Source organism: Malus sylvestris, chromosome 15 (assembly GCF_916048215.2).
Source record: "Malus sylvestris chromosome 15, drMalSylv7.2, whole genome shotgun sequence".
Lineage (NCBI taxonomy): Eukaryota > Viridiplantae > Streptophyta > Magnoliopsida > Rosales > Rosaceae > Malus > Malus sylvestris.
Window position 1 is genome coordinate 42,076,237 of NC_062274.1, and position 26,609 is coordinate 42,102,845.

General features: G+C 39.1%; 1 protein-coding gene across 1 annotated transcript; it reads right to left on the reverse strand.

The window, feature by feature from the left end:
* Nucleotides 1–11,387: 11,387 nt before the first annotated feature.
* Nucleotides 11,388–12,425, reverse strand: LOC126602985 (probable sugar phosphate/phosphate translocator At1g12500). Its single transcript, XM_050269771.1, has one exon. It carries the CDS (start codon nt 12,423–12,425, stop codon nt 11,388–11,390), a length of 1,038 nt encoding a protein of 345 aa, XP_050125728.1.
* Between the last annotated feature and the right edge of the window lie 14,184 nt (nt 12,426–26,609).

Genomic DNA, 26,609 nt, shown 5'->3' on the forward strand with positions numbered 1-26,609 from the left:
GGAACCCAGGTGGTGGCTTGGTGGAGCTCGCCGAAGACGACATAAAAAAATGGTGGTCCGGTGTCTCGGTGGTGATTTATCGAGAAAAAGATGGAGCTGAGAAATGAGAGAGAGTGAAATGAGGGAATGAGTGATAAGGTGGTAGCAAATGAGTGGAGAGTTGAAAAAATAGGATTCTAGGGATTGGCAGACACGGGAAAGAGGTGGAGGAATGGGGCATGGGCCCCACATGGCACACAGCCTAATCCAGACAAAACAGGAATAAAATATTTCGTAAATATGAAACTACTAAAACGCCCATCACATTCGTAGTTTCGTAAAATTTCCATCGCAACTCCGAATTCGATTCCGCTTGCGCCTACGTGTTTGTATCGTCAATTACTTTGAGAATATGGTAAAATAGTAGCTTGTACACATCACGAAAAGACGGTCAATGAAAGTCAACAATCTCACATCTATTTGTCAAATCACTCTTTTAAAATTTATAAAATCGTAAAATTAGGGACGGGTTGTCATATTTACATCCTAAATGTACAAAAAAACAAAATGTACCAAAAACATTAAATGTATCAATATTATAGGTAACCAAACGTACCAAACTACCAATATTATAGGTAAAATTGAACCTCTAATAAAATGAAATTAAATCACCAAAATTGTAGGAAAAATGCTTTAATCAAATACTTAAAAGGAACATATGTTTAATGAATGAAACTAAAAAAATGAGGCACTTACATCAAAACACCCCTTAATTAATTAATTTGGTTCAATTTGCAGTACTCTGTCACATTTGATTCAAAACTAAAGCAACTATTCAACGTGTTTATATGGTTGCCTTGGTCCAGTTTGGCAAGTTAAATAAAAAAAGTTTCAGGCAGAAATGGGTGTTTTATAGTTATCGTCTCAGTGTTAATTTTTATAACGTAGTGAATGTGAGATTCGTTTTATGAACCCGGCGTAGAAAAGTTTTACTCGTATAACGTAGCAAATGAAATACGCATTTCATGAACCGGGCGTATAAAGGTTTTCTCCATAAAGTAGGAAATGTGAGGCACTCGATTCATGAACCATGAATTTCATAACGTCAAGAAATCGCAATAATCAAGCTCTGCGGCTGCATCACCTTATCATGCACTAGTTCTACCATCAACCGGACTGACTTCTCAATTAATTTATGTCCGGCTTGTTTGGAAGTGTTTTTAGAATGACAGAAGACGTTTTTAGAGAAAATGATTTTGAGTTTCAAAAACACTTCAAGTACTTCCTGCAAGAAGCACCAGTTATGTGCTTCTTGTACGAAGCACTTGATTGCTTTGGCATGATTCATTTGCATTTTATTAAGGATTGGTTCGTAAAACATGTTTATCAAAAACACTTTCAGCAATTTTCAAAGCACTTCAAACAAGGTCTCCCTAGCCTTACCTTCATTATCAGCTCATGTTGAAATCTCATTAAGCACTCGGGTGAGCAGCTAGGTTGCACCCACCCCTAATAAGTGGATAACAAATCACAAACAATTCTCAGATTCATTTAAGACATCTCCAATGGAGATGTCAAAAATGTCACATAGGCATATAACGGTAACAAATGACGTACCATTTACTCCAACTGCGATGTCGAAGATGATATGGAAAAGAAGGCTAAGCTGACATGAACAAAGAGATGTCGAATTTGAAGCTGACTTCAAATTTGATTTTTGCTATTTCCAAAGGCATTCCACTTGCCTTACCTTAAATGCTAGCTTATTTTTGTATTATTTAAATATTTTTAAACCAACAACAACCGAACTTTTATTATTTTTGTTAAAAAAAACATAAATGAAAGAATAAATTTTGACATACTGGGTGGAAGAAAACATATTGACAATATGTCAAATTACCAAGTTAGTCATCAAATTTAAATTTGATGTTTTGAATTTGACGTCTCCTTTAGATATGCTCTAACACACCGTAATATATTATTGCCCGATTAGGATTCAGAATTAAACTAATTAATTATGTTGATAATTTGCATAAGTGGTAGCCATGAAATGAATGATTTAGACTTCGTTTAGCTGTCACCCGGATTTGATGGAGATCGGAATCATTGAAGGACAGTGAATCTTCCGGATGTGCACTTACAGCTCTTCATATATAAATATTCTCTTGGCAGCTTCTTATCAAAAAAGAAGGAAAAAAATTCCGCAGTTGTTAAATTGGACTTTGATTAATTCAATTATGTGTGTGGGGACCTAGCTAATTAGGTAGCTTTCCAAGCCAAAGGCATACTTGCCAAGACTTAGCACATCAAATAAAAGAATCAAGGTTTATATCAGGACTGGGCATATATACGTATGAAATAGAAAAAGCATGTTTTTAGTCGATGATCGTTTGATTTAGTGACATTTAGTTTCTATTCTGCTAGACGGAAGGTTTTGAACTCATATTTTATGAATGAGATTTTGTTTTGTTATTGAATAATTAATAATATAAAGCACAAATAATTTTGAGGTAAATTTATAATGAAATTCAGTGACAGATTCATAAATATTTTTTGCGGGACATGATGAAAAAGCTATTTAATATTGAATAAAGTTTCCAAATGTTTGTTTGTATAAGCTAATAAAAGTAGTAATTAAAATTATAAAAACCAATGTCAACGCATTTGTATTATTAATTTGGTCTTGCTTCAACCTCCACTTTGAGGCATTTAATCAAACAAGTTGCAGACATGGACCTCATGTTCAAAGAAAATGTCAATACAATTGGCTCGTGCAATTTAATGGGAAAAGAAGATGGTACGTAGGGTAAACCACTAAGCATCTTTAAAGGATATGTCAAATATAGTATGTTAAAATTTTATTTGATGAATGATGCGGTTAATTGAATACAAGTGCTAAATCCTTTTCTTTTTAATGGATGTGTAAAATATTTATTTTATTAATTATTGGGCCTAGAGTTAAATTAACTATTAAAAATAATCAAAATTAGTTTTAGTTTGTATTCTATTGGTTGTTAATGGGACCCATACATTAAAAAATTAAATTAAATATATTTGACTACTTCTTTGTTTGTTGTAAAAAAAAAACAGCTAGAAAGCAAGGAGTCAAATGACTCACATGCCACATTATATATGACATATCCATTGGAGAACAATTGAATGTTTTTTAATCCTATTTGGCATATTTGATGTCTTCTTTGGAGATGGTCCAAACATCTTTGCCTATCGCTGCTTAGGTACTATGCGGCATGCCACCGCTTCAATTAATCCTTAGGCATTTGAAAGATGGTATGTAAGGCAAATAGCCTGCATTAGTCCATATATGCATCTGCCACTAGATGTACATGAAGGTGAGCAAATGCAATGTATGTTTTTTAGGAAAACTAATGAAAATTGTTTGAAGATTTTGAGTTTTAACGATAAGGATAAAACAAAGGGTAAAGTGAATAGTACCAGGATTGACTTTTTAGTGTTAAAATATGATTTTTCGTTAAAATGAATAGTACCAGGAGCTTTTCGTTAAAGTTTCCATATTTTTTTTTAAATTTTAATATAGGAGATATCCCATCATACGTTGAGGGTAGATTAATTCTCATTTTTATGCAGACACAGAGCAGCATTGTACTTTTGGCCTTCAAATAAAACGGTGCACCGAAGTAGAATCGTTAGCCTAAAAAAAATACATCAATGAGAATTCCAACTTCGATTAAGAGCTCCAATTTTTACTAGCTTTTCACGAAACCAACAAATGCAATGTATGAGGAGGCAACAACTGATAAAGCTTGAAAGAAAGCAATGAGTGCAGAAATTGAGATGATAGAAAAAAGCAACACATATGATGGTCATCCTTACATATCATCCTCAACGTGCTTGTTATAAAGATGAAGATGCCAAATCATGACATTTCTTTAGTTTAGGCAGCCAATCATTTTGTTACATGTGTATGATTTTGGTTAGGTTTGTTAAACTTTGTTAGAGAAAGTATTGTACATTGCCTTTGCTATATATACTCCAAATGAAAGTGTAATTCTTACGTCAATTAATGAGGAGAGGAATATTTAGACAAATCTATTCTTTGCTTCCATTGGTTTCTTTATGGTATCCATCATCACCGCCTCATGACGTTCTTTGATCCCAATTTCTTTTGCTTCAATCTCATATCTGATTGTCAGTTTGATCTCAAATTTGTAGAAATTGATTGTTGTTCTTATCTAATCTAGATTTTTGCTTATTTAATTAATTTATGATGGCGTCTCCTTTTGAGTCCTCTTCTCCGATTGTGTTGATCCCAATTTTGAATCACAATTCTTCCTCTTTGAACCCTAATTTGTCGCAATTATACACTTCTCTTCTCTTATGATTCAAAATATTAGTAGCATGGTGCCGTTCAAACTCAAGCGATCTAATTACTTGCCATGGCGTGCACTCTTCGCCCCAATTCTTCGTTGCTACAAACTTCTTGGAATCATCGATGACACTGAGCCTTGTTCGATGCCATTTCTACCAGATCGATCACTTAACCCTGCATTTTAGACCTGTTATGAGAAGAATCAAAATCTTTTCATTTGGTTCAATTCAATGCTTTCTGAGGAAGTAATTCCATTCATTGTTGATATTTCTTTGTCTAGAGATTTGTGGCTCAAACTCGAGTAACCTTTTGGTGGTCTTAATGCTTATATCCATCAGCTTCGCTCTCGTCTTCAATGTATCCAAAAAGTTCACAATCCATGTCTGATTATCTAAAACAAGTCAAGGAAATTTTTTATTCCCATACTGCAACCGAAGTTTCCATTTCAAATCATGATTTTATTGCTGCTACATTTGCTGAACTCCTTGATAAGTTCAAATAATTCATTGATTCAATTATGCTCCGTCTCTTTTCAACATCTCATGATGAATTACATGGATTTGTTTTTATATATTTTTTTATAAAAGGAGCTATCAATGACTTGAAGGAAGAAAACTGCCTCATCTGGAAACGCTAAACCTTTTAATGCCTTCTTGGCACAAGGTCCACCGCCTTTTCTTTCTACACCACCTCATGCCTTTGCTGCTCAAAATCAACCACTTCAGAACTCGTTTCGACAATCATAGCAGGAATAATGGATTCTCCAACAATTGTGGAAAAAAATTCAACTATTGGGGCAATCATAATTATGGCTTCAAATCAATTTTGGTTGTAATCGTGGCAACATCACAACTCTTGTGGTTCTTCTTCATTTGGTTATTGTATTCATTGCTAGATGTGTGGAAATATAAGTTATAATGCCATAAACTACTTTGATTGTATGAATCTAGAAATCTCTAGTAAAATTCCTCGAGCAAAGGTTTGTGCAATGTGTGCACATAAGACATGGCCTTCTCCTTCATGGCCTTCTCCTTCATTGACTCTGGAGCAACTTCACACATTACTAATGACATCTCCAACATTTCTTCTCCATATCCTTACACCGATGAAGACAAAGTCTATATAGGTGATGGTAAATGTCTGTCCATCAATCATATGGTTCTACTTCATTACATACTCCTACCACCTCTTTTAAATTGAAAAATGTTCTTCATGTTCCACAAATGAAGCACAATTTGTTGTCTACCTTTCAATTTCTACAAGACGATTACTGTTCATTGACACTTGATTCTGATGGATCCATTGTCAAGTATCATTTTACGGAGAACACACTTTTGTAGGGACAAGTTAGAGATGGGTTTTATCCTTTGCAAAGCTCTCATTCCAATGGTATCTCTTCTTCAATTTCTTCATCATCACTTGTTGGTATTAAAGCTCTAATAAAGATATGGCACAATAGATTGGCTTATCCCTTTTCCAATATATTTTGAAAAGTGATTTCTGGTAATAAACATGCATTGCAAGGTAAATCCTCAGTTGAATTTTCTTGTTCGGATAGTGTTATAGCTAAAATCATAAGCTGCCTTTTCACCTTGTTGGTTCATCTACTTCTCAAAGCTTAGCACTACTATATTGTGATATATGGGGACTTACCCTTATAACTTGTGTGAGTGGTTTTTGATATTACTTGTTAGTAGATTATTATACTAGATATAGCTGGTTCTTTCCTTTAAGAACAAAATCTAAGGTGTTCTACTTTTGTATCTTTAAAGACATATGTGGAAAAATCTGTTAGTACTCAAATAGAATCTATACGTTTAGATTCAAGGGGTGAATTCACTAGTACCTTATTTCAATCTTATCTCAGTTTGAATGGTGTTTCTCATCAGTTCAATTACCCACATATACCTAAACAAAATTGATGTATAAAAAGGAAACATAGTCATTTTGTAGAAACATTTAGAACATTGTTACTTGCATCTCATGTCCCTCAAACCTATTGGATTGAAGCTGTCTCTACTGCCCTTTATTTGATTAATAGATTGCCAATTTCTAGTCTTGTTCAGTCTCCATGGGAATTACTTTTTCATATATCCTCAGTTTATACTAGGTTAGAGGTTTTTGGGTGTAGTTGCTACCCATGGATAAAACCTTATGTCACTTCAAAACTTGATGGTAAAAGCAAGTAGTGTAACTTTCTTGGGTACAATTTGCAGCACAAAGATATAGGTGCTTGGATATCACAATTGCCAGAGTTTATATCTCTAGGCATGTCTTGTTTGATAAGACTTCATTTAATGCCTCTCCTATCATGCTCTAGTTTCAATGATACTTCCTCAATTTCACATGTTTCCAATGAGTTTGTACAACCACAAAGCTCCAGTCCTTTACAATCTTAGTCCTATTCTCCAGTTTTGCAAGTTCACAACATCCATCATATGGTTACCAAATCTATGAATGGCATTTTTAAGCCTCAAGCTTACACTGCCATTAAACACCCCTTACCAACTTTTATTGATTATGTACCAACAACCAATAATCAAGCTTCTAACTATGATGAGTGGAGATCAACTATGCAAGATGAATTTCATGCTTTCTAATCCCACTAGAACTTGGATTTTGGTTCATTCTGAGATGAAGAATGTTGTTGGTTGTAAGTGGGTGTTTTGAATCAAGAAAAAGGTTGATGAAACTATTGACAAAATATAAAGCAAGGCTTATTGATAGGGGATTTCATCCAAAAGAGGGCGTGGACTATCAAGAAACCTTCAGTCATGTGGCAAAGCCTGTTACTATAAGAATTTTGTTGACCTTTGCTATGCAATTTAATTGGTTCCTGCATCAACTTGACATAAGTAATGCATTTCTTCATGGTGACTTGAAAGAAGAAGTGTTTATGCATCAACCTCTTGGTTTTAGTGATCCAAAGTTTCCAAACCATGTGTGTGAACTTAAAACGTCCTTATATTGACTTAAACAGACCCCAAGGATATGGTTTGACAAACTGCTTCAAGCTCTCAAGTCTCTTGGTTTCACTTAATCCTTTTCAAATGTATCCCTATTTGTTCTAAAGGCTCCAGTTCATGTTATTGTTCATGTACATATGGATGACATATTGGTCAGTGGACCAAATTCATCAGTTTGTAACTTGGTCATCAAGAAATTAAGTTCTATGTTTCCAGTAGATGATTTAGGTCATTTGCACTATTTCTTGGGTCTAGAAGTTCAAAGAACCAAAGAAGGACTTTTTCTTCATTAGGGTAAATATCTTATGGATTTGTTACAGAAGACAAAAAATGAAGGATGCAAAGCGATGTTGTACACCTCTTGGTACTTCAAAACTGGATCACTATGGTATACCTTTGTAAAAGCCAACAGAGTAACTGTGGGAGGAGTACAATAGCTAGTATAGGCTCAACCTAATATTTCTTTTGCAGTCAATCAAGTATGCCAATTCATGCATACTCCAGTGGATTTATATATGCAAATAGCCAAAAGGATACTTAGGTTTTATAAGGGTACCTCTTTACATTGTATTTGGTTTCACAAAGTCATCTCATTCTCTCAGCCACTCTTATGCAAACTGGGCTAGCTGCACTTTTGACAGAAGATCCACAAGTGAATTCTGTGTGTTTCTTAGCTCAAACTTAGTTAGCTGGAGTACTAAAAAGTAGCCCACAGTAGCACGTTCTTCTACTGAGGCTAAATATCGATCCTTGGCTCATACTGCAGCTGAAGTTACATGGATTTGTAAAGTCTTCAAAGATTTTGGCTTTTCCTTATTTGTTAACCTTACCATTTGATATGACAACATCTCTGCCATCTCTTTTGCATCAAATCTAGTTTTTCATGCAAGAACCAAACATGTGGAAATTGATTACTTATAAGGGATTACTTATAAAGGAGCTGGTTCTTGCCAATCTGGTTAAAGTTCATTAAGTTTGTAGCCAGGACCAAATAGCATATATCCACACCAAGTCATTGTCTAAGAACAAGTTTCTCTTTCTCCAATCGAAGCTTTCTCTTGGAACTCTTAATTCTTCCAAGCTCAGCTTGAGGGGGTGTATAGATGAAGATGCCAAGTCATGACATTTCATTAGTTTAGGCAACCAATCATTTGTTACATGTACATGATTTTGGTTAGGCTTTTAAAGTTTGTTAGAGAAAGTATTGTACATAGCCTTTGCTATATAAACTCCAAATGAAAGTGTAATTATTAAGTCAATTAATGAGGAGAGGAATATTCAAACAAATCTATTATCTCGTCTTGGAGAGTTGACCCATATGGGTGTTGAGGAATTGGTTTACCCTCTCGCACTGGAGAGCAATTAGTTTACCCTCTCGCATTGGAGAGCATGGTTGGTCTCTCGGGAGGCGCAATTCTTGCGATAAGTCCCTAAGAAGAGCGCAGTCTTCTTTTGAGGTGCCGGAGTGATCAGTTGTTGTAAGCATGCAGCCGAGTCTAGTTGTGATTACTTTTGAATTCCTCATTGAAAAACGAGTGAAACGAAAGAGAACTTAGCTGTAAGGTAGGAACTACATAACAACTGGATAGTCCTCGACTTGTGAGGTGGTGCCCGTCGAGCTTCTTGAGCCTTCGGGCTTTGATGTAGTGGGAGGTCACACATGGTACTTCTTCAGATATTAGGCGTTTCACTACTTTTCGATCTTTTTATCGTTTCATGGTGGCGAGGGTGTAATTACTCTTGCCGCCTATTCTGCTGATCTTGTACGGACTTTCCCATATGAGATCTGTTGATGCACAAAACGGAGGTCTTGGAACAACGTAAATCCGACCGTGAATCTGCAAGAAATGTAAATAACATAAGATGTATCGTGGTTCACCCCAATGTTTGGGCTACGTCCATACTGATATTGTTTTTTTTTTATTGTATGTATGGATTAAAAGGGTGAGGATGAGTCCCCCAGAGAAAGAGAGAGTTTGAGAGGGCTCTCTATTTTTGAGCATGAGAGCTTGAGAGAGATAAGCTTTGTGAGGGTGAGAGGGCTTGATGTTTGTGAGGGTGAAGAGGCCCTTTTATAGAATAAGGGCTCTTCCCCTTTTTACATATTTGCCCCTCATCTATTACATAATTACATTTGAGTCCCTTGAGTATTTATACGAGGTCTAAATATGAAGACCCTAAGTATAGTATAAACAGTAGTCCCCCAAGTCTTCAGTCAAGAGAGTCTTTTGGCTGGAGACTTTAAATTTAGTCCATGTGTGGGCCGAAGTAATTAGATGTCGTCTTGAACCGATACTTGATATGAGGTGGTGCTCAAAGTGAAGTGATGCTCAACTAGAAGTAACACATGTTGCGAGGCTGCTCGGTTTGTGGCTTATGTTGCCTTGGTTGGCTCGGCTTGTGGTGTTGAAGGTGAGGGAGTCCCTTTTATAGAATAAGGGCTCGCTCTTCAATACATAAATGATGGGCTAGAGTTGATGCTCGTGGTGAGGCAGTTGCTTAGTAAGCGGCGATACTCTCTAATGATGGCGAGGGAGTCCCTTTTATAGAATAAAGGCTCGCTCCTCAATACATAAGTGATGGGTTAAGAGTGATGCTCGCGGCGAGGCGATTGCTCAGCTAGTTGCGATACTCTCTAATGAAGGTGAGGGAGTCCCTTTTATAAAATAAGGGCTCGCTCCTCAGTACATGAATAATGGGTGTTCTCTAATGAAAGTGAGGGAGTCCCTTTTAAAAATAAGGGTTCACTCCTCAATACATAAATAATGGGCTAAGTCCCCCAACTAGTTTTTGATGAGGCCCAATATATGGTACATAGTGTAGTCCCCTAAGTCTTCGGTCAATAGAGTTTGTTGGCTGGAGACTTCAAATTGAATCCATGTATGGGTCGAAGTGGCGGTTGTTCGGAGGTGGTCTTTGTATACCCTGCACTGAAGCTTTGTCGGTGGAGCTTTGCATTTGAAGCTAGAGCTCTGTAAATGAAGCTTTCGAAGCTGGAGTTTTTGTAAATGAAGCTTTTGAAGTTAGAGTTCTGTAAATGAAGCTTTCGAAGCTAGAACTCTGTAAATGAAGCTTTCGAAGCTGGAGCTTTTGTAAATGAAGCTTTTAAAGCTAGAGTTCTGTAAATGAAGCTTTCGAAGCTAGAACTCTGTAAATGAAGCTTTTGAAGTTAGATTGACATGAGTGATGCTTATGGATGTTGACATGAGTGATGCTCATGAATGTTAACATGAGTGATGCTCATGAATGTTAACATGAGTGATGCTCATGAATGTTGACATGAATGATGGTCATGAATGTTTATGTATTATTGACATAAGTGATGCTCATGAATGTTTATGTATAATTGACATGAGTAATACTCATGTATAATTTTGAAGTACTGGACATACTTTTGATCACCTGGTTGGTGATAATAGCGGCAGGGTGCCGAATAATTTTGGAGTACTGGGCGTACTTTTGATCACCTGGTTGGTGATAGTAGCGCTAGGGTGCCAAATAATTTTGGAGTACTGGGCGTACTTTTGATCACCTGGTTGTTGGTAATAGCGGCAGGGTGCCGAATAATTTTTTGTAGTACTGGGCGTACTTTTGGTCACCTGGTTGGTGATAATAGAGGGCCTGGCTCTTTTGGGCATATGGGCCTTCATCCATAACATTCCAGCCCATTATTTTGGACTTGCATTTTTTTTTGTTATTATTACCCTCTGATGGGGTTTATACAAATGTCTTCGAAAGATAAGAAAAATAAATCACATCATTCAAAAATAAATCTGACCCTCTGCTCAATGGGTCACGCCTATAATTCCCTCTTCTGCATGCCATCACCACCGCAATTATGTCTGCTTCTTTTTATCTTATTTTGCTTTCTGCTTTTGCTTTTGTTTCCCACTTTTCCTCTCTGTCTTTGTCTCTACGCTGCTGTCCATGTGTAAAAAGCAACTTTGGAAGTCATCACTCATGAGCTCCGCAACCATTTTCTTTGGAGGTTATCGACCCACATGTGCTTGCATGCACCCCAATTTCTGTGGTAGTCAAAACGAATGGTTCTTTTTGGGTTTTTGTGGTTTCAATTTCAACCTTTGTGCTCGTCTCTACCAATGAGCTGTAATTTTTGACCTTTTCTTTGCCTCACTGTAAAGCACCGTCACCACAGACCCCGTCATTCCCATAACCGTGATCGAGTTCCGGAATATCAACACTGAAATGACTGCCGCCACCACCGTCTTGGCATTGCCGAGAACCTGTAGTGTGAGGGCGTTGGTGTGCTTGGTCACCAAGAAATTGGTCAAGTTAACCAAATAGGCCACCGTAGCGTTCCCTAGCAACATGAAGAAAATGAAGGGGTCGGTTCTCGCTTTCTTCACCGTCTCCGCCGCCACATTACCCTTGATGTAAAGAGTGAAGGGGAGGAGGATGCAGGCCGCCATTGGCGCCATGTAGAGGAGCAAGTTCATGGAGTGGAGCTTCTCAGAATCCGAGGTGAGTAAAATCCCCTGCACCACCAATTTCAACGCTCGGCCGGCGGTGGAACCCACGCAGACCAAAAAACTGAACAGATGAAACAGCGGCTCGCTGTTACTGGCTAACACGATTCCCAAAACAACTGGGAGGAGGGCACCGTAAACCTCGGTGGACTCCTTTTTACACGTGATAACGAACACAAAAATGACAGTGAAAAAGGGGGTGGTGGCACCGATGGCCTGGTTGAAAGAGACGAGGAGGTAGTGGAGGGAGGTGTTGCCGCAGATGGAGAAGTAGAAGATGGCGGAGAGTGCAAGGATCTTGAAAAACTGGCGGCTGGAGAGGATGTTCTGATGTGCCACTATCTCGAGAAGGTGGATGGCGACGTAGCTGTAGACGACGCATGAGATCATGTGGAGCATTGTAAGGAAGATGGGGTAGCGGAAGCTGTAGAAGTTGATGAGGTACTTGTTGAGGAGGAGGACGCAGATGTTCGACAGGTACCAGGATGCAATAATCGCTGCCGTCAATATTGTCGAAGAGATAAGGGATCCGACGGCGGAGGAGAACCCGTAGCTCGTCCCGTTGTGGACGTCACAGGGGGGAGTGGCCGAAATGTCGACCACCTGGTCGGGGGACGTTGTGTCCTGTAGCCGCGGATTGCTCATACAACAGTCAGAACACTATCTCACTTTCTCTCTCAAATCTGAAAAATTGAGATGTGGGATGACGATTGAGAACTTGGGGGTTTTGGTAAATGAAGTACTAGAGTTTGAAACATCCTGATCAAGATCATCGCAATTATTATTAGAGTTGGAGTACTTCTGGTTTAGCTGCTACTGCCATGGGTTGGTAGAGCTGACAAGATCCCACCAATTTTGTTGCGTTAGCCGCACAGAGGAAGAAGAGATCCCGCCAACTTCTGGTTTAGCTGCTGCTGCCATTTGTTTTTAACTTTGTTCGGTCTCTCTCTCCCCCTCTTTCTTTCTGTAAATTGGAAAGAGAGAGAACGCCTGAAAATTGGCTGAGGAAATCGCATCGTTGAAATCCCTGTGCATCTGCAAATTCTGGTTTTTCTGAAATCCCTGGTTGCAGATCGAATAGGATCTCGGGTTGTGCAGATTCACGGTGGAGGTGAAAAAATGAAAGAGAACCGATATAGCTTTTCGTGTCCTTTCCCACAGACGGCGCCAAATGTTGATGCACAAAACTGGAGGTCTTGGAACAACGTAAATCCGACCGTGAATCTACAAGAAATGTAAATAACACAAGATGTATCGTGGTTCACCCCAATGTTTGGGCTACATCCACACTGATATTTTATTTCTCTGATTGTATGTATGGATTACAAGGGTGAGGGGGAGTCCCCCAGAGAAAGATAGAGTTTGAGAGAGCTCCATGTTTGTGAGCATGAGAGCTTAAGAGAGATGAGCTTTGTGAGGGTAAGAGGGCTTGAGGTTTGTGAGGGTGAAGAGGCCCTTTTATAAAATAAGGGCTCCCTCCCTTTTTATATATTTGCCCCTCATTTATTACATAATTACATTTGTGTCCTCCGAGTATTTATACGAGGTCTAAATATGGAGGCCCTAAGTATGGTATAAACAAGGTCCATCTTTTTGGAGCCTTCTTTGTGGGCAATGATGAAGGCTTTTCTTAGGACTAGATCATTGGGCTGGAACTACCGGATCTTGGCCTTTTTGTTGTAGCTAGAAAGGAACTGCTGGTGGTAGACTGCGATGCGAGTGATAGTCTGCTCGCACTTCTCCTCTGCCAGATTTAAACTTATGGCCATCTTCTTTCGGTTGCTCGTCTTTTGGTGGTGCGATATGCCCATAGACATCCAGGGAGTTCGTCAGGCCATTTTCTTTTCTTACTGGTGGGGGATTTCTTGTGGCAGTCGAGGATCATCTTGGTGGATACTTTGGCCGGCCTATTGCCTTGAGAATATCTTGGTGTAAACATGTGCTGCTTGATGCCATATTTTTTTAAGAACTTCGCCAAATCTTTGCCCACGAATTGCAGGCTGTTGTCGGTGACAATGGATTAAGGGATGCCAAATCGGTAAATGATGTTCCTCCATATGAAGCGCTCTATGTCCGTCTGAATCGTGGTCGTCATGGGCTCTGCTTCTACCTATTTGGTGAAGTAGTTGGTTGCCTGATAGGTGCATATTTATGCAACTTAGTTAGCTTGTTTTTTGGCATTTACTTAGTTTAATTCTAGTTATTTTAGTACTTTAAGCTATTTTCGTGTGTTTGTAGGTTCAAATAACAAAGTTGGCAACAGAGTGCTATTTGGAGCATTTTGGAGCATTTTTGGGCCAAGATTGGATAGTGCAAGCATGGAGACATAAGGATGGATGTTTTTGAAAATTAGAAGGCTAGAAATTAGTATGTGTGTGTGCAAGGGTGTTGGCCTACAACTACAAACATTCATACACGGTATGGGCAGAAAATAAGTTGATTGCTAGCTAAAATAATGAAGAACATATGTGTGTGCAAGTGTAATAGCTGGTACATGTGGAAATAAAGATAGAAAACAGCACACACACACATGCAAAGAACAGAGAGACAACATTCATACACGGTATGAACTTGATTGCTAGCTGAAATGATGTTATGTGGAAATGATGATTACATGACAGCACACACACATGAGAAATGAACTGGAACACATGGCAAAGAGTGCAGAAAATCAAGTTTAAAGGCACATGGACAGCTGGAAATGGGTGTTATCCATCACATTTCCTTGCCCATGCCGTGCATCACCCTTGTCCCCTTCTTTATTTTTGTTTTCATACACCATTACATTGAATCATTGCACTCAATTGGTGCACATCCCTTGTCCTCTTCACCCATCAGATTTCATTCACTTTTACCTCCACTACATGCACTCATTGATGCAACACTCATTCACTTTCCTTGCCCATGCAGTGCATCATGAATCAACCTGCACGTATGACTCATTTCTGCACCATTCCACCTCCATTTCCTTTATCTACCATGTGCACAATCATTCATGTTCCCTACTTGCATTCATAGCTGCAACACCACTCCATTTCACCCCCCATGTTTTGCATCATTAGTTCACTTTCACCTTTGAATCATTACTCACACCACCATCCATCCCTCCATGCCGTGCACTTCCTCTAAAAAAGGAAGTGTGTGTGGCAGCCATTACACTCAGTTTTTGCTTAAGAATTCATCCCCATTCCAATACAACTTTCATCCAAACACATCCATTCATCTTCACATCCATTCCTCTATACAACCAAACCTTCAAACAGTCACCAACAGATTTATGTTGTCCAACTTGGATCGTTGAAGCGTTTAGGTGTCTTTTTCTTTTGTTTTCAATGTCTAAATTTGTTTATCGTAGCTTTGTAAGTATGAGGAACTAAACCCCCCTTAGCTAAGGGGAATTCGAAACCATGTTCATGCTTGCAATATGATTTGATTACCTTCAGTTGTGATTCATAAGTTGTGAATTCAATTTACTTATCCATTTGAATTAAAACTGATTTGTGTATGTTGGTTGAGAGTGCACGCTTAATTTTCATGCATAAATCTGATGCGAGGATATAATGGAGTTTCACCTAATCGTTATGAACTTATATTCACAAGTAGTAAAGGTTGCTTGTCACAACCGTGTTAAGTAAATTCTTGGCATAAGTTTCATGCAATTCATAGTAACAAGTGCCTTGTCAATGCTTATGATTTTCATAGAACTTAATGATCTTTGCTTGTATCTCTATTATGCAACTCATGTAGGGAACTTGTGGGGAATACTTTGGGTTGTCGTATGCAATCATCCAATTCAATAACTTTAGGAAAATCTAAGGGTTAATTAGTGCAATTCATGGTTAATCTGGGGCGTTGGGAATTCATGGTTTATTGAAAAGCAATTGGAAATCGTTTTGTATGCAAGTGAGACATGTGTGGAGAATAATCTCCTAGCTAGCCTTTTATCCATTCATTTTACTCAAATTCGTCCAGATTTCACTAGTTCTTTACTTTACTTGTTTTGTTTTCAAATTCGTCAAAACCAAATCCCCCTTTACTTTGTTGAGTCACATTAGTTAGAAAGTGATTTCGTTTGTGTTTTTAAGTGTTTTGAACCAAGTTAAAACCTATTTTCATCCAATTTCACTCTTAGTGGCAGATTTGAGTCTTTTAGCTTGTTTTGTGCTGTTTTGAGTCTTTTGAGTTGTTTTAGTGTTTTATAGTTTAGTTTTGCATTCTTTGAGTCTAGCTTAGTGTTTTAAACTTTGTTTTACGTTTTTGAGTTAGTTTAGAGGTTATTAGCAAGCCCTCCTAATCCCCGGTCCAGAACGATCCCTACTTACATTCTTACTACAATTGATAAAATAGGGTTTAATTTGTGTGTTAAGTTAATTTTCACATCATTGCCATGATCATCATGCCTTTGCTCCTAGTAGTCTGGCTGGTGATTAGCTAGGAATCGAAATGAATTGAAAGCTTTTTCACCGCCAAGTCTTTTGTCATTCGAAGGCCTACTAGTGGGGCTTCGTACTTTGCTTCATTGTTAGATGCTTTGAAACCTAGAATGATCGTCTGCTCGGGCATCGAACCTCCTGGGGTGGCAAGGACCACGTCTGCTCCTGAACCTTTGTAGTTGGATGCGCTGTTGACATGCAAATACCAGAAGTCTCCATCGGGTGGAGTAGGCGCGGCTGAAGTGTGCTCAGCTACTTTCGGGGAGTCATTGGGCCACTTTGTTACGTTGTCAAGGCTAGGCGTGAAGGCGCGGTAGGGAGAGTTGGAATTAGGGCCATGTTACATGTGGCAGGAGATGCTCAACTACCGGTATTGGGCCATTATAGAGTTGAATAATGGAGCAAGGGTCGGCTAGGGTCCTGAGACGCGCAGCAGGATGTAGTGCTCAACTGCCGGTACATGTTGCTATTATGTAGAATCTTCTAGGGTGACGAGGACAAAACTTACTTCTGAGTGTTCCTTCCAATGTTCGTTTGCCTTTGGCGTGTCTTTTGGGCCGAGTTGTTGCGTTCATAAAAAAACTTTGCATCCGTCAAGGTCTACGACTTTATTGTCGTGCGTCTGGATTCGACGAAATAGTGCGTTATGATGATGACTATGTGCGTTTGAAGGTAAAACTTGAGCTTTCAGGTTACAACAATTATTGCCAAAGTTAACTTTTGAATTTCTAATAGCATCAAGAAGAGCTTTTGAACTGTAGAATACAGGTAGTCGAGCCCTCAGCTTTTCTCCCATGATGATAAAGTTGATTGCTGCTCTAGATACCATCAAACACGTGAATAAGTCATCCGCTGCTTCCGATTTGGATAGTAGAAAGGTGACATCGGGTACTTCTTCAAGTCTTTAAATATGCATTGGCGAGCCTCGTCCCAAAGTGCATGCTTCTCTGCCGGAATGAAAGAGTCTGCCAGAGTTAGATCTTCTTTCATGATCAATTTTCCAAATAACGGGTGGTCTACTGGAAGTCCTTTTTGGAAGGCAACTCTAGCTATCGAGTTGTTGCATCTGACTATCCTTACCTTCTCTACTTTAAACCTCCTCACATAGTCGCGAAGCGACTCCTTTGGGTTCTTCTTGACGTTGAACAAATGGTCAGACTTCTTTTTGATTGAGCGATAGGATGAATATTCTTTGGTGAAAACCAAAGAAACTTCGTCGAAATTCCAGATGGATTGTGGCGACAGGATGTAGAACCAATCTTGCGCATCGCTTTATAGAGTGGTGGTGAATATCTTGCACATGAGATCATTGTTGTTTCGATAGAGGATCATTACTCTTTGGAAGTGCTTTAAGTGTATCTCCGGGTCTTCATCCCATTTGAAAGATGTGAAATGTGGCATATTGAACTCGCGTAGAGGCTCTGCCTACTCAATCTCGTCCATGAAGGGTGACCTGCTTATGTTGGTCATGTTTCGTCGTAGTGCCTCATAGGTGACCTCATTGTGTTGGAAATTGCGCAATCGCTTGGTCAAAAGTCTCTTTACTTCTTCCTGAATTTGCCTTTGTTAGGGTAGCGGAGCTCTCGGCTGCCCCCAGTCGTGACTTATTGGTCTAGGCTGTTCTTCCATGTGTTTGGCTCGTCTATGTCGCAGATGCGGTGTATGTAGCGCATTCCTAGCAGGCGAGCGAGTTCTTCGCAACCTGCTAGTTGAACTTGAGTCGTATTGAGTGATTGTTTCTCTCTGTCCGTCATACTGCCTACTCCAATATGAGGTGAATGATGCTCCTTGCGGGCTTAGCCGTAAATGAACACTTCGCCTAGAAGGCTGCTCATGTTGAGTATCGAAGTGTGACCCCAACCGTGAATGTATGCTCGTCTATGGGTCTAGTCGAGAGTGCACGCTCCTCCGCGCTCTAAGACGGGAGTATACCCTATCTCGGAGGCCCAATCGGGAGGAAAAGCTTGGGAGGAATGTTTCTCCTTTAGTAGTGGAAATGTGGTAAACTCCGGGAGTGAGATTTGAGTTGGGAAATGTCAAATCCGTGAAAAATTATGGTGAGAATGCCCCCTGCTCGATGGTAAGTCCGGATAGTTGAGATAGTCTTGGGCCGACTTGGGCTGTTTGGAAAGCTATGGGAGCAGACTGGGCCGCGAAAGTAAGCTGGGCCATGAGAGCAGGCTAAGCCACGAAAGTGGGCTACTCGGCAAAAGGGGCTAGACTACGGAAGTGGGCTGCTCGTCGGGAACAGGCTGGACCATGGGAGTGGGTTGCTCGTTGGGAGCAGGTTGGGCCACGAGAGTAGGCTGCTTGGCGGGAACAGGCTGGGCTGCGAGAGCAGGTTGGGCCACGAGAACAAGCTGGGCCGCGAGATTGGGCTGCTTGGTGGGAGCAGGCTGGGCCACGAGAGTGGGCTGCTCGTCGGGATCAGGCTGGACCACGGGAGTGGGTTGCTAGTTAGGAGCAAGTTGCTCAGCGCGTGATGCATGCGAATACGAGGCTTGGGCTCGGACCCGTGCAAGCTTGGATGGCACGGCTTGGTGTTGGAAGTATGCCCACAAAGCCACTCTTTGATGTAATAGCTTTTGGAATACTTATTGTATTAAACTATTATATGTTTAATAAAGGGCAAAGCTTATTGTTAATCACTATTTATTGTATCATGTGTTTAAGCAATAAGGGAATCCAAAGAATGTATTTGATCTAAGAGATAAGTGATTTAAGTTAGATTAACGAGACCTTTCTCTTATGTTCATTCCTAAAACGTTCCTAGCTATAGGATTGCCAATTGGGCATTGACAATCCGCTAAGGTTAGTATGTGTTATGTCAACTTAAGCGTGAGTATGACTAGTCTCAAGTCATTTAGTGTTGGACACTAAGACAAATACATAGGTGCTCGAAAGAGTAATCGAGTACATTGAACAACGATCAAAAGAAAGTTCAAACATACATGTCATGTAAGAACTCGTTAGTTGCAATATGCAAAGTAGTCCTTTGACCTGAGACATCATAGATGTCTAATGGTTAGGTCCATGATCTTTGATCATGTCAAAGGCATTCCATCGAGAGTGTCCACGGCATTGTTGGGGTCAAGCTATCTAGTCATGTAGGCATATAAATGCACAACAAGGGATCTCTAACCTTCCATGGTGGAAGGAGAATACTTTAAGATATGATTCGGGAGTCTTTGGCCAAAGCATACGAATATGACTTAGGAAGTATGTTCCAAATCATATTCAATTGAATCATATAAAGAAGTATCACATTGGATAGTAGACATGAAACAAACTATCACTCAAACAATGTGATTAAGAGTATTGTATTAGAGAATGACCGTATTGCATTGTAATTGTAACTGGATAGGTTCTCCAACCACTTCTACTTAGCTTGGGTAGCCATGACATACTGCTAGGTGTCACTCATGGTTTGTGGAAGCCCTGAAGATTAGCAAACACTAATCTTCAACAAAGGGAGAATTGAAATGTTGTTTCAATTCACAATCGATCGCTAAGAGTAACAATCGCCCACTGCCTCGCTAATTGGAACCTAATGGATCGTACACCGAGTAAGGATGAAAGTGAAGAAATATAAATGAGATGGATAAGCAATTAAATGGTTTAACTGAGAATGGTCAAGATTAATTAATTAGTTAATTAATTTTACGAAAGGTTCGTATTGGGCTTTTAAGTTAGTTTTGGGCTTCGGGGTCCAAAAGGTTTTGGTCCACTAGGCCCATTATGTTTAAGTTGTATGACAACTAAAACAAATATGGGCAGATAGCCTAATCACTTAAGATGGCCGGCCATAGCAAGGGTAGTGGGAAGTTTTGCTTAATTGCAAGTTTGCCACTCACATAAGAAAAGAGATATAAAAGTATCTTTATAGCTTTTACCTCATTAGGGTTTTCTTGAGACAAAGATGAGAAACACTTTCTCTCTTTTTTCTCTAAAGGAGGCCGGCCACTTAGAGAAGATATAGCTAGCAATCGTTTCTTCTCTAAGTCATCCATTTCATCTTCACACCTCATCCTTGGTGTGGAGACTTAGAGACACCAAATCTTTGGTGTTTTTGGAGATCCTTTCCTCACATCCTCAAGGAGCAAAGGAGCATCAAAAGGAAGAAAATCACACGGAAGATCCAAGGAGCTAGGAGGTGACTTGAAGGCCCTCCACTTGGGTGAATCCCTTGTGTAAACAAGGATGAGCTTCAAGGGTAATGAATCTCTAAATCCTTCCATCCCTTTAATGTTGTTGAAGAGTCTTATGGTTCACCATTCACTAGGCATTGAAAGTCATGGGTTTTAGAATTGTTTTTTAATGCATGCCTACTTTAATTTGTTAATAGTTTGCCTATGTGTTCAAATATTCTCACATGTTCTTAGCTAGGACAAAAGTTTTCCTTCAAGTGGTATCAGAGCCTAGGTCTAGTTTATGGTGAATCCTTTTGTGTTTTGTGTTTTTCATGGTTTGTGATTTAAATGTTGTAAATGTTACAAGCTTTGTTCTTGCTTTTGAATATAAATTTTGCTTGAAAATTTAGCATCTCAAATGTTGTAGATGTAGTTCATTTAAGCATGAATATTGGAACTAAAATTTGGTGCCATGTATGTGGGGAGATTCGGCCAAATCCAAAGGGTGGATTTTTGGGTTCATGTTTGTCTTGTTAAAAGAGTTTTAAAGTGACTTTTGGAACCCCTAAGTAACCTAGGATGTTAACCCTCTTTTGTGTAGTGAAAATTTGAGTTTTATTGAGTGAAAACACTCATGGAGCTCTTATGAGTTTTCATGTGTGTTCTTCAATGTTCTTGATGTTCTTACCAAGAACAAAAAGTTTGGGTGTTTTGATTCAATATGTTTGTTGCTTTGAATAAAGTTTTGGTTTATTATTGATAGATGATGGATGATTAGTGATGGATGATTTATGCTTTTATTGTTTGACAAAACATTTTTCTTACAACTCATCCCAATCAACTTTTCCTCACCTACCTATCCACTTGCACCAAACACTTTCAAATTTTGAATTTTTCACCAAAAACCTTTTCCCCCCTCCTTTTTCACTACCAAAACCGGCCACCCCTTAGTGGGGGTACTTTTGGGGCTTTCATGCAATTGCATAAAGTTTTGATACTTTTGTGTATTTGCACTTTGACCCAAAAGTTTGTGTTTTTACGTTAAGGCCCAAAAACGCTAAAGGACAAATTGTTTTGCTCCTTTAATGAAGTTTTTATTATTGTTGAAATTTTTGGGTTCTAGTTGTAATTACATGAAGTTATGGACTCTTGTGTTTTTACAAAGTGACCTCAAAAGTTTATGTTTTAAATTTATGGCAAAATAGTTGTGGTCATTGTTTTTCGGCCCAAAAGATAATGAGAACAAAATGGTTTTGTCTCTTGAATGAGAATTGGATTTTCATTTTATTTAGTTCCATTTAAATCAATTCTTTGAATCCGAAAACCAATTGTTTAAGTTGCTTTCTTAGTTAATATGATTGATTAAGAAAATAGTGATTATGAACCAAAGGCCTTGATAATTGAGCTATGTGATTGGCCGCTTTACATTATGAATGCTTGGGTTAAGTAGTTTAGATTTGAATGTAATTTGATTAGTTCAAATTTGTTGTAAATGGACATAAGTCCATCTAATGTGTTGTAAAAGGGCATAAGCCCTTCTCTTTATTTCAAGTATTCCTATTTGTTTATTTTTATGCAAGTTGGAATGGTTGGGTCCAACGCCCAATAGGAAATAACGGTTTATTTAGATTAAACGCGTAACTAAAATCAACAACTACCTACCTTAGACCCAAGGTCCAACACAAGGCTCGTGTTGGATCAAATCAAACGGTTCATAATCATCCTAAGACCTAATATGACTATATAGTCCATATGAGGATGCAATGCATTCGTTATTAGTTCCATATGGTCTTACTTGTTTCATCGAAATAGTGGGAGTATTTTATACTACTAATTCATATTAACTTGGACCAATGGTTGTGATAGGCCCAAGTTCTTTTAATAAGATTAAAATAAAATTGATGTATCCCAACACTACTCCCTCAACAAAACGAATATTAAGTTGATAAGCGAGAGATGCTTTGAACATCTCTTCGTAGGCCTTCCACCATGGTGGGCTCCAATCGTTTGTGACTCCTACACCGGCTTCACCCTATCATGGGGAAGTTCCAAGTATGTGCTTACATTTAGGAGGAGTCCATATGTACATACATGATGTGGTGAGGTAGGCAACAAGGATGGCCGACATCATATCACTGTGAGGCTATTCTTAAACCCCTACACGAACTAGCATGGTGGGAATAACTTAACTAAATGCAATGGTGCCAACATCATATCATTGTGAGGCATCATTCTCTAGAGGCCAAATTAGATGGGTAATTACAAGAGTTGTAAATGATTAAAGCATTATTCTCTCATCATTATTTTTGCTAACCAACATCGTATCATCGTGAGGTGGGCTTGGTAATGGTGAGCCTCCCATACCCCGCTAAGAGTTCAACATAACTCTCGAATTCCATTGAGGGATGTGGAATTTGCCAAAAATAGTGGGTGGTACTATTTGATTTAAGACCCAATCAAGTAGTTTTAAAATCAACAATCTAATACGATTTCTATTATGTTATGTAGTTAACGACATGCCTAAAATTACACCCACCATTATACTTGACAAAAGGGGCCTTAGGGGCCAACGTTTCCTTGCTTGGTATCGCCACATTGAGAATGTCTCAAAGGTGAAAGACATATTGTATGTGCTTAAGCAATCCTTTCCTCATGTACCTTCTACGAAACTAGCTTCAAAGGAGGAGTGTCAAAATTATGATAGACACTATGAGGATGACTTACAAGCCAAATGCTTAATCCTCACTTCACTTAGTGAGGAGCTTATGAAGCTACATAAGCACATGGACACTTCTTGTGCCATGGTTGAAAGTTTGCATAAGATGCATGACATTGAGACTAGTAATGTATGATTCTCAAATGTTTGTAGTCTATTGAATGCCAAAATGGCAAAGGGGACATCGGTTCATAAACATGGACAAAAGATGGAAAGGATCTTTCAAGATCTTGAGAGTTTAGGAACTTCCATCGATGGGAAAATAGCCCAAGACTTTTTCCTTGCATCTCTCTCGGATGATTTCACTAAGTTTATTGTAAACTATAAAGTGAATATATTCGATCATACTTTTACCGAGATGATTGACATGTGCTATAAGTTTGAACAAGGTTTCAAAAAGGACAGTGGGAGTGAGAATGCAATCACAAGGAAAATGTTACATAAGAAGAAGGCAATAAAATCCAAAGGAACATGCTTTCATTGTGGAAAGGATGAACGTTGGAAGAAGAAATACAGGGTGTGCATTGCGAGCCTTATGACACGAACTTTAGAAGGGACTATTTATGTCATAGAGAATGCTTTTACAGTGAGCTCCAATTCCTGGATATTTGATTCAGGCGCTAGTCAACATATCTGTAATTCGTTGCAGAGACTAACAGGGAGCAGGACACTGTGCAATGGGGAAATGATTGTGCAAGTTGGGAACGGCACTAAGATCTCTGCAAAAGTAATAGGCACCTATATGCTTAAACTACCCTCTGGGGAAGTCCTGGAACTTAAAATTTTGATTTCTATAAAGAATTTGATTTCCTTCATGCTTATAAAAATTTGTAATAGGCACCTATATGCTTATATTTTCCTTCATGTATAAAGAATTTGATTTCTATCTCTAAGTTTTTACGAGATGGGCACTCAATATTGTTTGACAAAATGAGTTGCACTTTATACTTGAACGGTCATATTATCTCTCATGGTAATATGATAGAGGGACTTTTTCACCTAGAGACAAGTAGTGGGATGCACTGTATTGAAAGCGGGAATACCTCAAAACCCAAAAAGGCTAGAGAAGAAGTTAACCAAGAAAAGATGTGGCATCTTAAACTTGGACATGTGAACCTTGATAAGATTCGCAAGATGTCGAAAGACGGATATTTCCGCCCATTAGGTAATGACCAAATGGGTACTTGTGAATGTTGCTTAAAAGGGAAGATGACCAAATCTCCATTCACTGGGAAAGGAGAGCGTGCCACTGAAATTCTAGGGTTAATCCACACTGACGTATGTGGACCTATGTCTACTTCGTCGAGAGGAGGCTTTTCCTACTATATCACATTTACCGACGATCACTTTCGATTTGGCTATGTGTATCTTATGAAGTATAAGTTAGAATCCTTTGAAAGGTTCAAAGAATTCAAGAATGAAGTTGAGAAGCAGACTGGAAAACAGATAAAGATCCTAAGATCAGATCGAGGGGGAGAGTATCTAAGTAGCGAGTTCCTAGATTATCTCAAAGAGTGTGGAATAATATCACAGTGGACTCCACCGGGAACTCCACAACTTAATGGAATTTCTGAAAGGAGAAATCGAACCTTGATGAACATGGTTCGTTCTATGATGAGTTCCGCCGATCTACCAGTAACATTCTGGGGATACACTCTATATACAGCAACTTATTTGCTTAATAGAGTACCTTCCAAGTCAGTTTCACAGACGCCCTATGAGATATGGCATGGAAGAAAGCCAAGTCTTAATCACATTAAGATTTGGGGTTGTGAAGCATATGTCAAGAAGCTTGAAACTACTAAGCTTGAAGCGAGATCAGTTAGGTGCTATTTTGTGGGATATCCTAGAGAAACTATGGGATATGAGTTCTACCATCCTGACGACCAAAAAGTCTTTGTCGCCAGAACTGCTAAGTTTCTAGAGAACGAATTTGTTCTCAAAGGAACTATAAGTAAAACGATGGATATTAATGAGATTAATGATGAACCACAAACAAGTACTAAACAAGTTGACAACCCTGTTCCTGACCCCTAGCTTCATGTAGATCTGAAAGGGTTAGCAAGCCACCTAAGAGGTATGGCTTAGATAATGACTTTGGGGAATTGCACCTTCTAGGTGACAATGACATAAAGGAGGACCCTAGGGACTACACTGAAGCAATGTCCAACATTGACTCAAAGAGATGGCAAGAGGCCATGAAATCTGAGATGGATTCCATGTATCAAAATCAGGTCTAGACTCTTGTAGACCCTCCAGAAGGTATAGTACCTGTTGGAAACAAATGGGTCTTCAATAAGAAGCTAGGCGCTGATGGGAACGTGGAGACTTATAAGGCTAGACTAGTATCTAAGGGTTATAGGCAACGAAAAAGGATTGACTATGAAGAAACATTCTCTCATGTAGCCATGATTAAGTCCATTCGGATTTTGCTTACTATAACTGCGTACCATGATTATGAGATATGGAAAATGGACGTGAAGACGACCTTTCTGAACGGCTACCTAGAGGAAGAGCTCTATATGACTCAACCCGAAGGTTTCATGTCCAAGTCTGAAAGGACTAAGGTATGCAAGCTTCAGAGGTCCATTTATGGACTTAAGCAAGCCTCCAGGAGCTGGAACTTTCGTTTTGATACTGAAATCAAATCGTTTAGTTTTTCTCAAAACGAAGACGACAATTGTGTTCATTAAAAGGTCGTTGGGGATGCAGTTGTATTCCTAGTGTTATAGTAGATGACATATTACTATTCGGGAATGACACTGCAGTACTTTCTTCTGTAAAAGTGTGGTTATCCAAAAACCTTCCACATGAAAGATTTGGGAGATGCATCTTATATACTTGGGATAAAGCTCTATCGGGATAGATCCAGAAAATTAATTGGGTTATCCCAATCTATGTACATAGATAAGGTGCTAAGTAGGTTCCAGATGGAACAGTTTAAGAAAGGTTTTCTTCCTGTAAGACATGGAATTCATCTTTCTAAGTCCATAGGACCTAAGACTCTTGAAGAGATACGACATATAAGTGCTATTCCTTATGCTTCCGCCATAGGAAGCCTCATGTATGCCATGATATGCACAAGGCCTGATATCGCATATGCTGTGAGCATTACTAGTCGATATCAATCTAACCCAGGATCAGAACATTGCGCAGCTGTCAAGACGGTCCTTAAGTACTTAAGAAGAACTAAGGACATATTCCTCGTTTATGGAGGAGCAATAGAGTTGCGAGTGGAAGCCTATACAGACGCAGATTTCCAATCTGACGTCGATGATAGAAGTTCTAACTCCGGATATGTATTCACTCTAAATGGTGGGGCTGTTAGCTAGAAAAGCAAGAAACAAGATGTAATTGCTGATTCCACGACGGAGGCAGAATATGTCGCTGCAGCTGAAACCAGCAAAGAAGCGTTCTGGATGAAGAAGTTCATTACTGAACTTGGAGTGGTTCCAACCATTACATCACCAGTAACTTTGTACTGTGATAATAGTGGGGCGATAGCTCAAGCTAAGGAACCCAGGGCTCATCAAAAGAACAAGCATTTTGA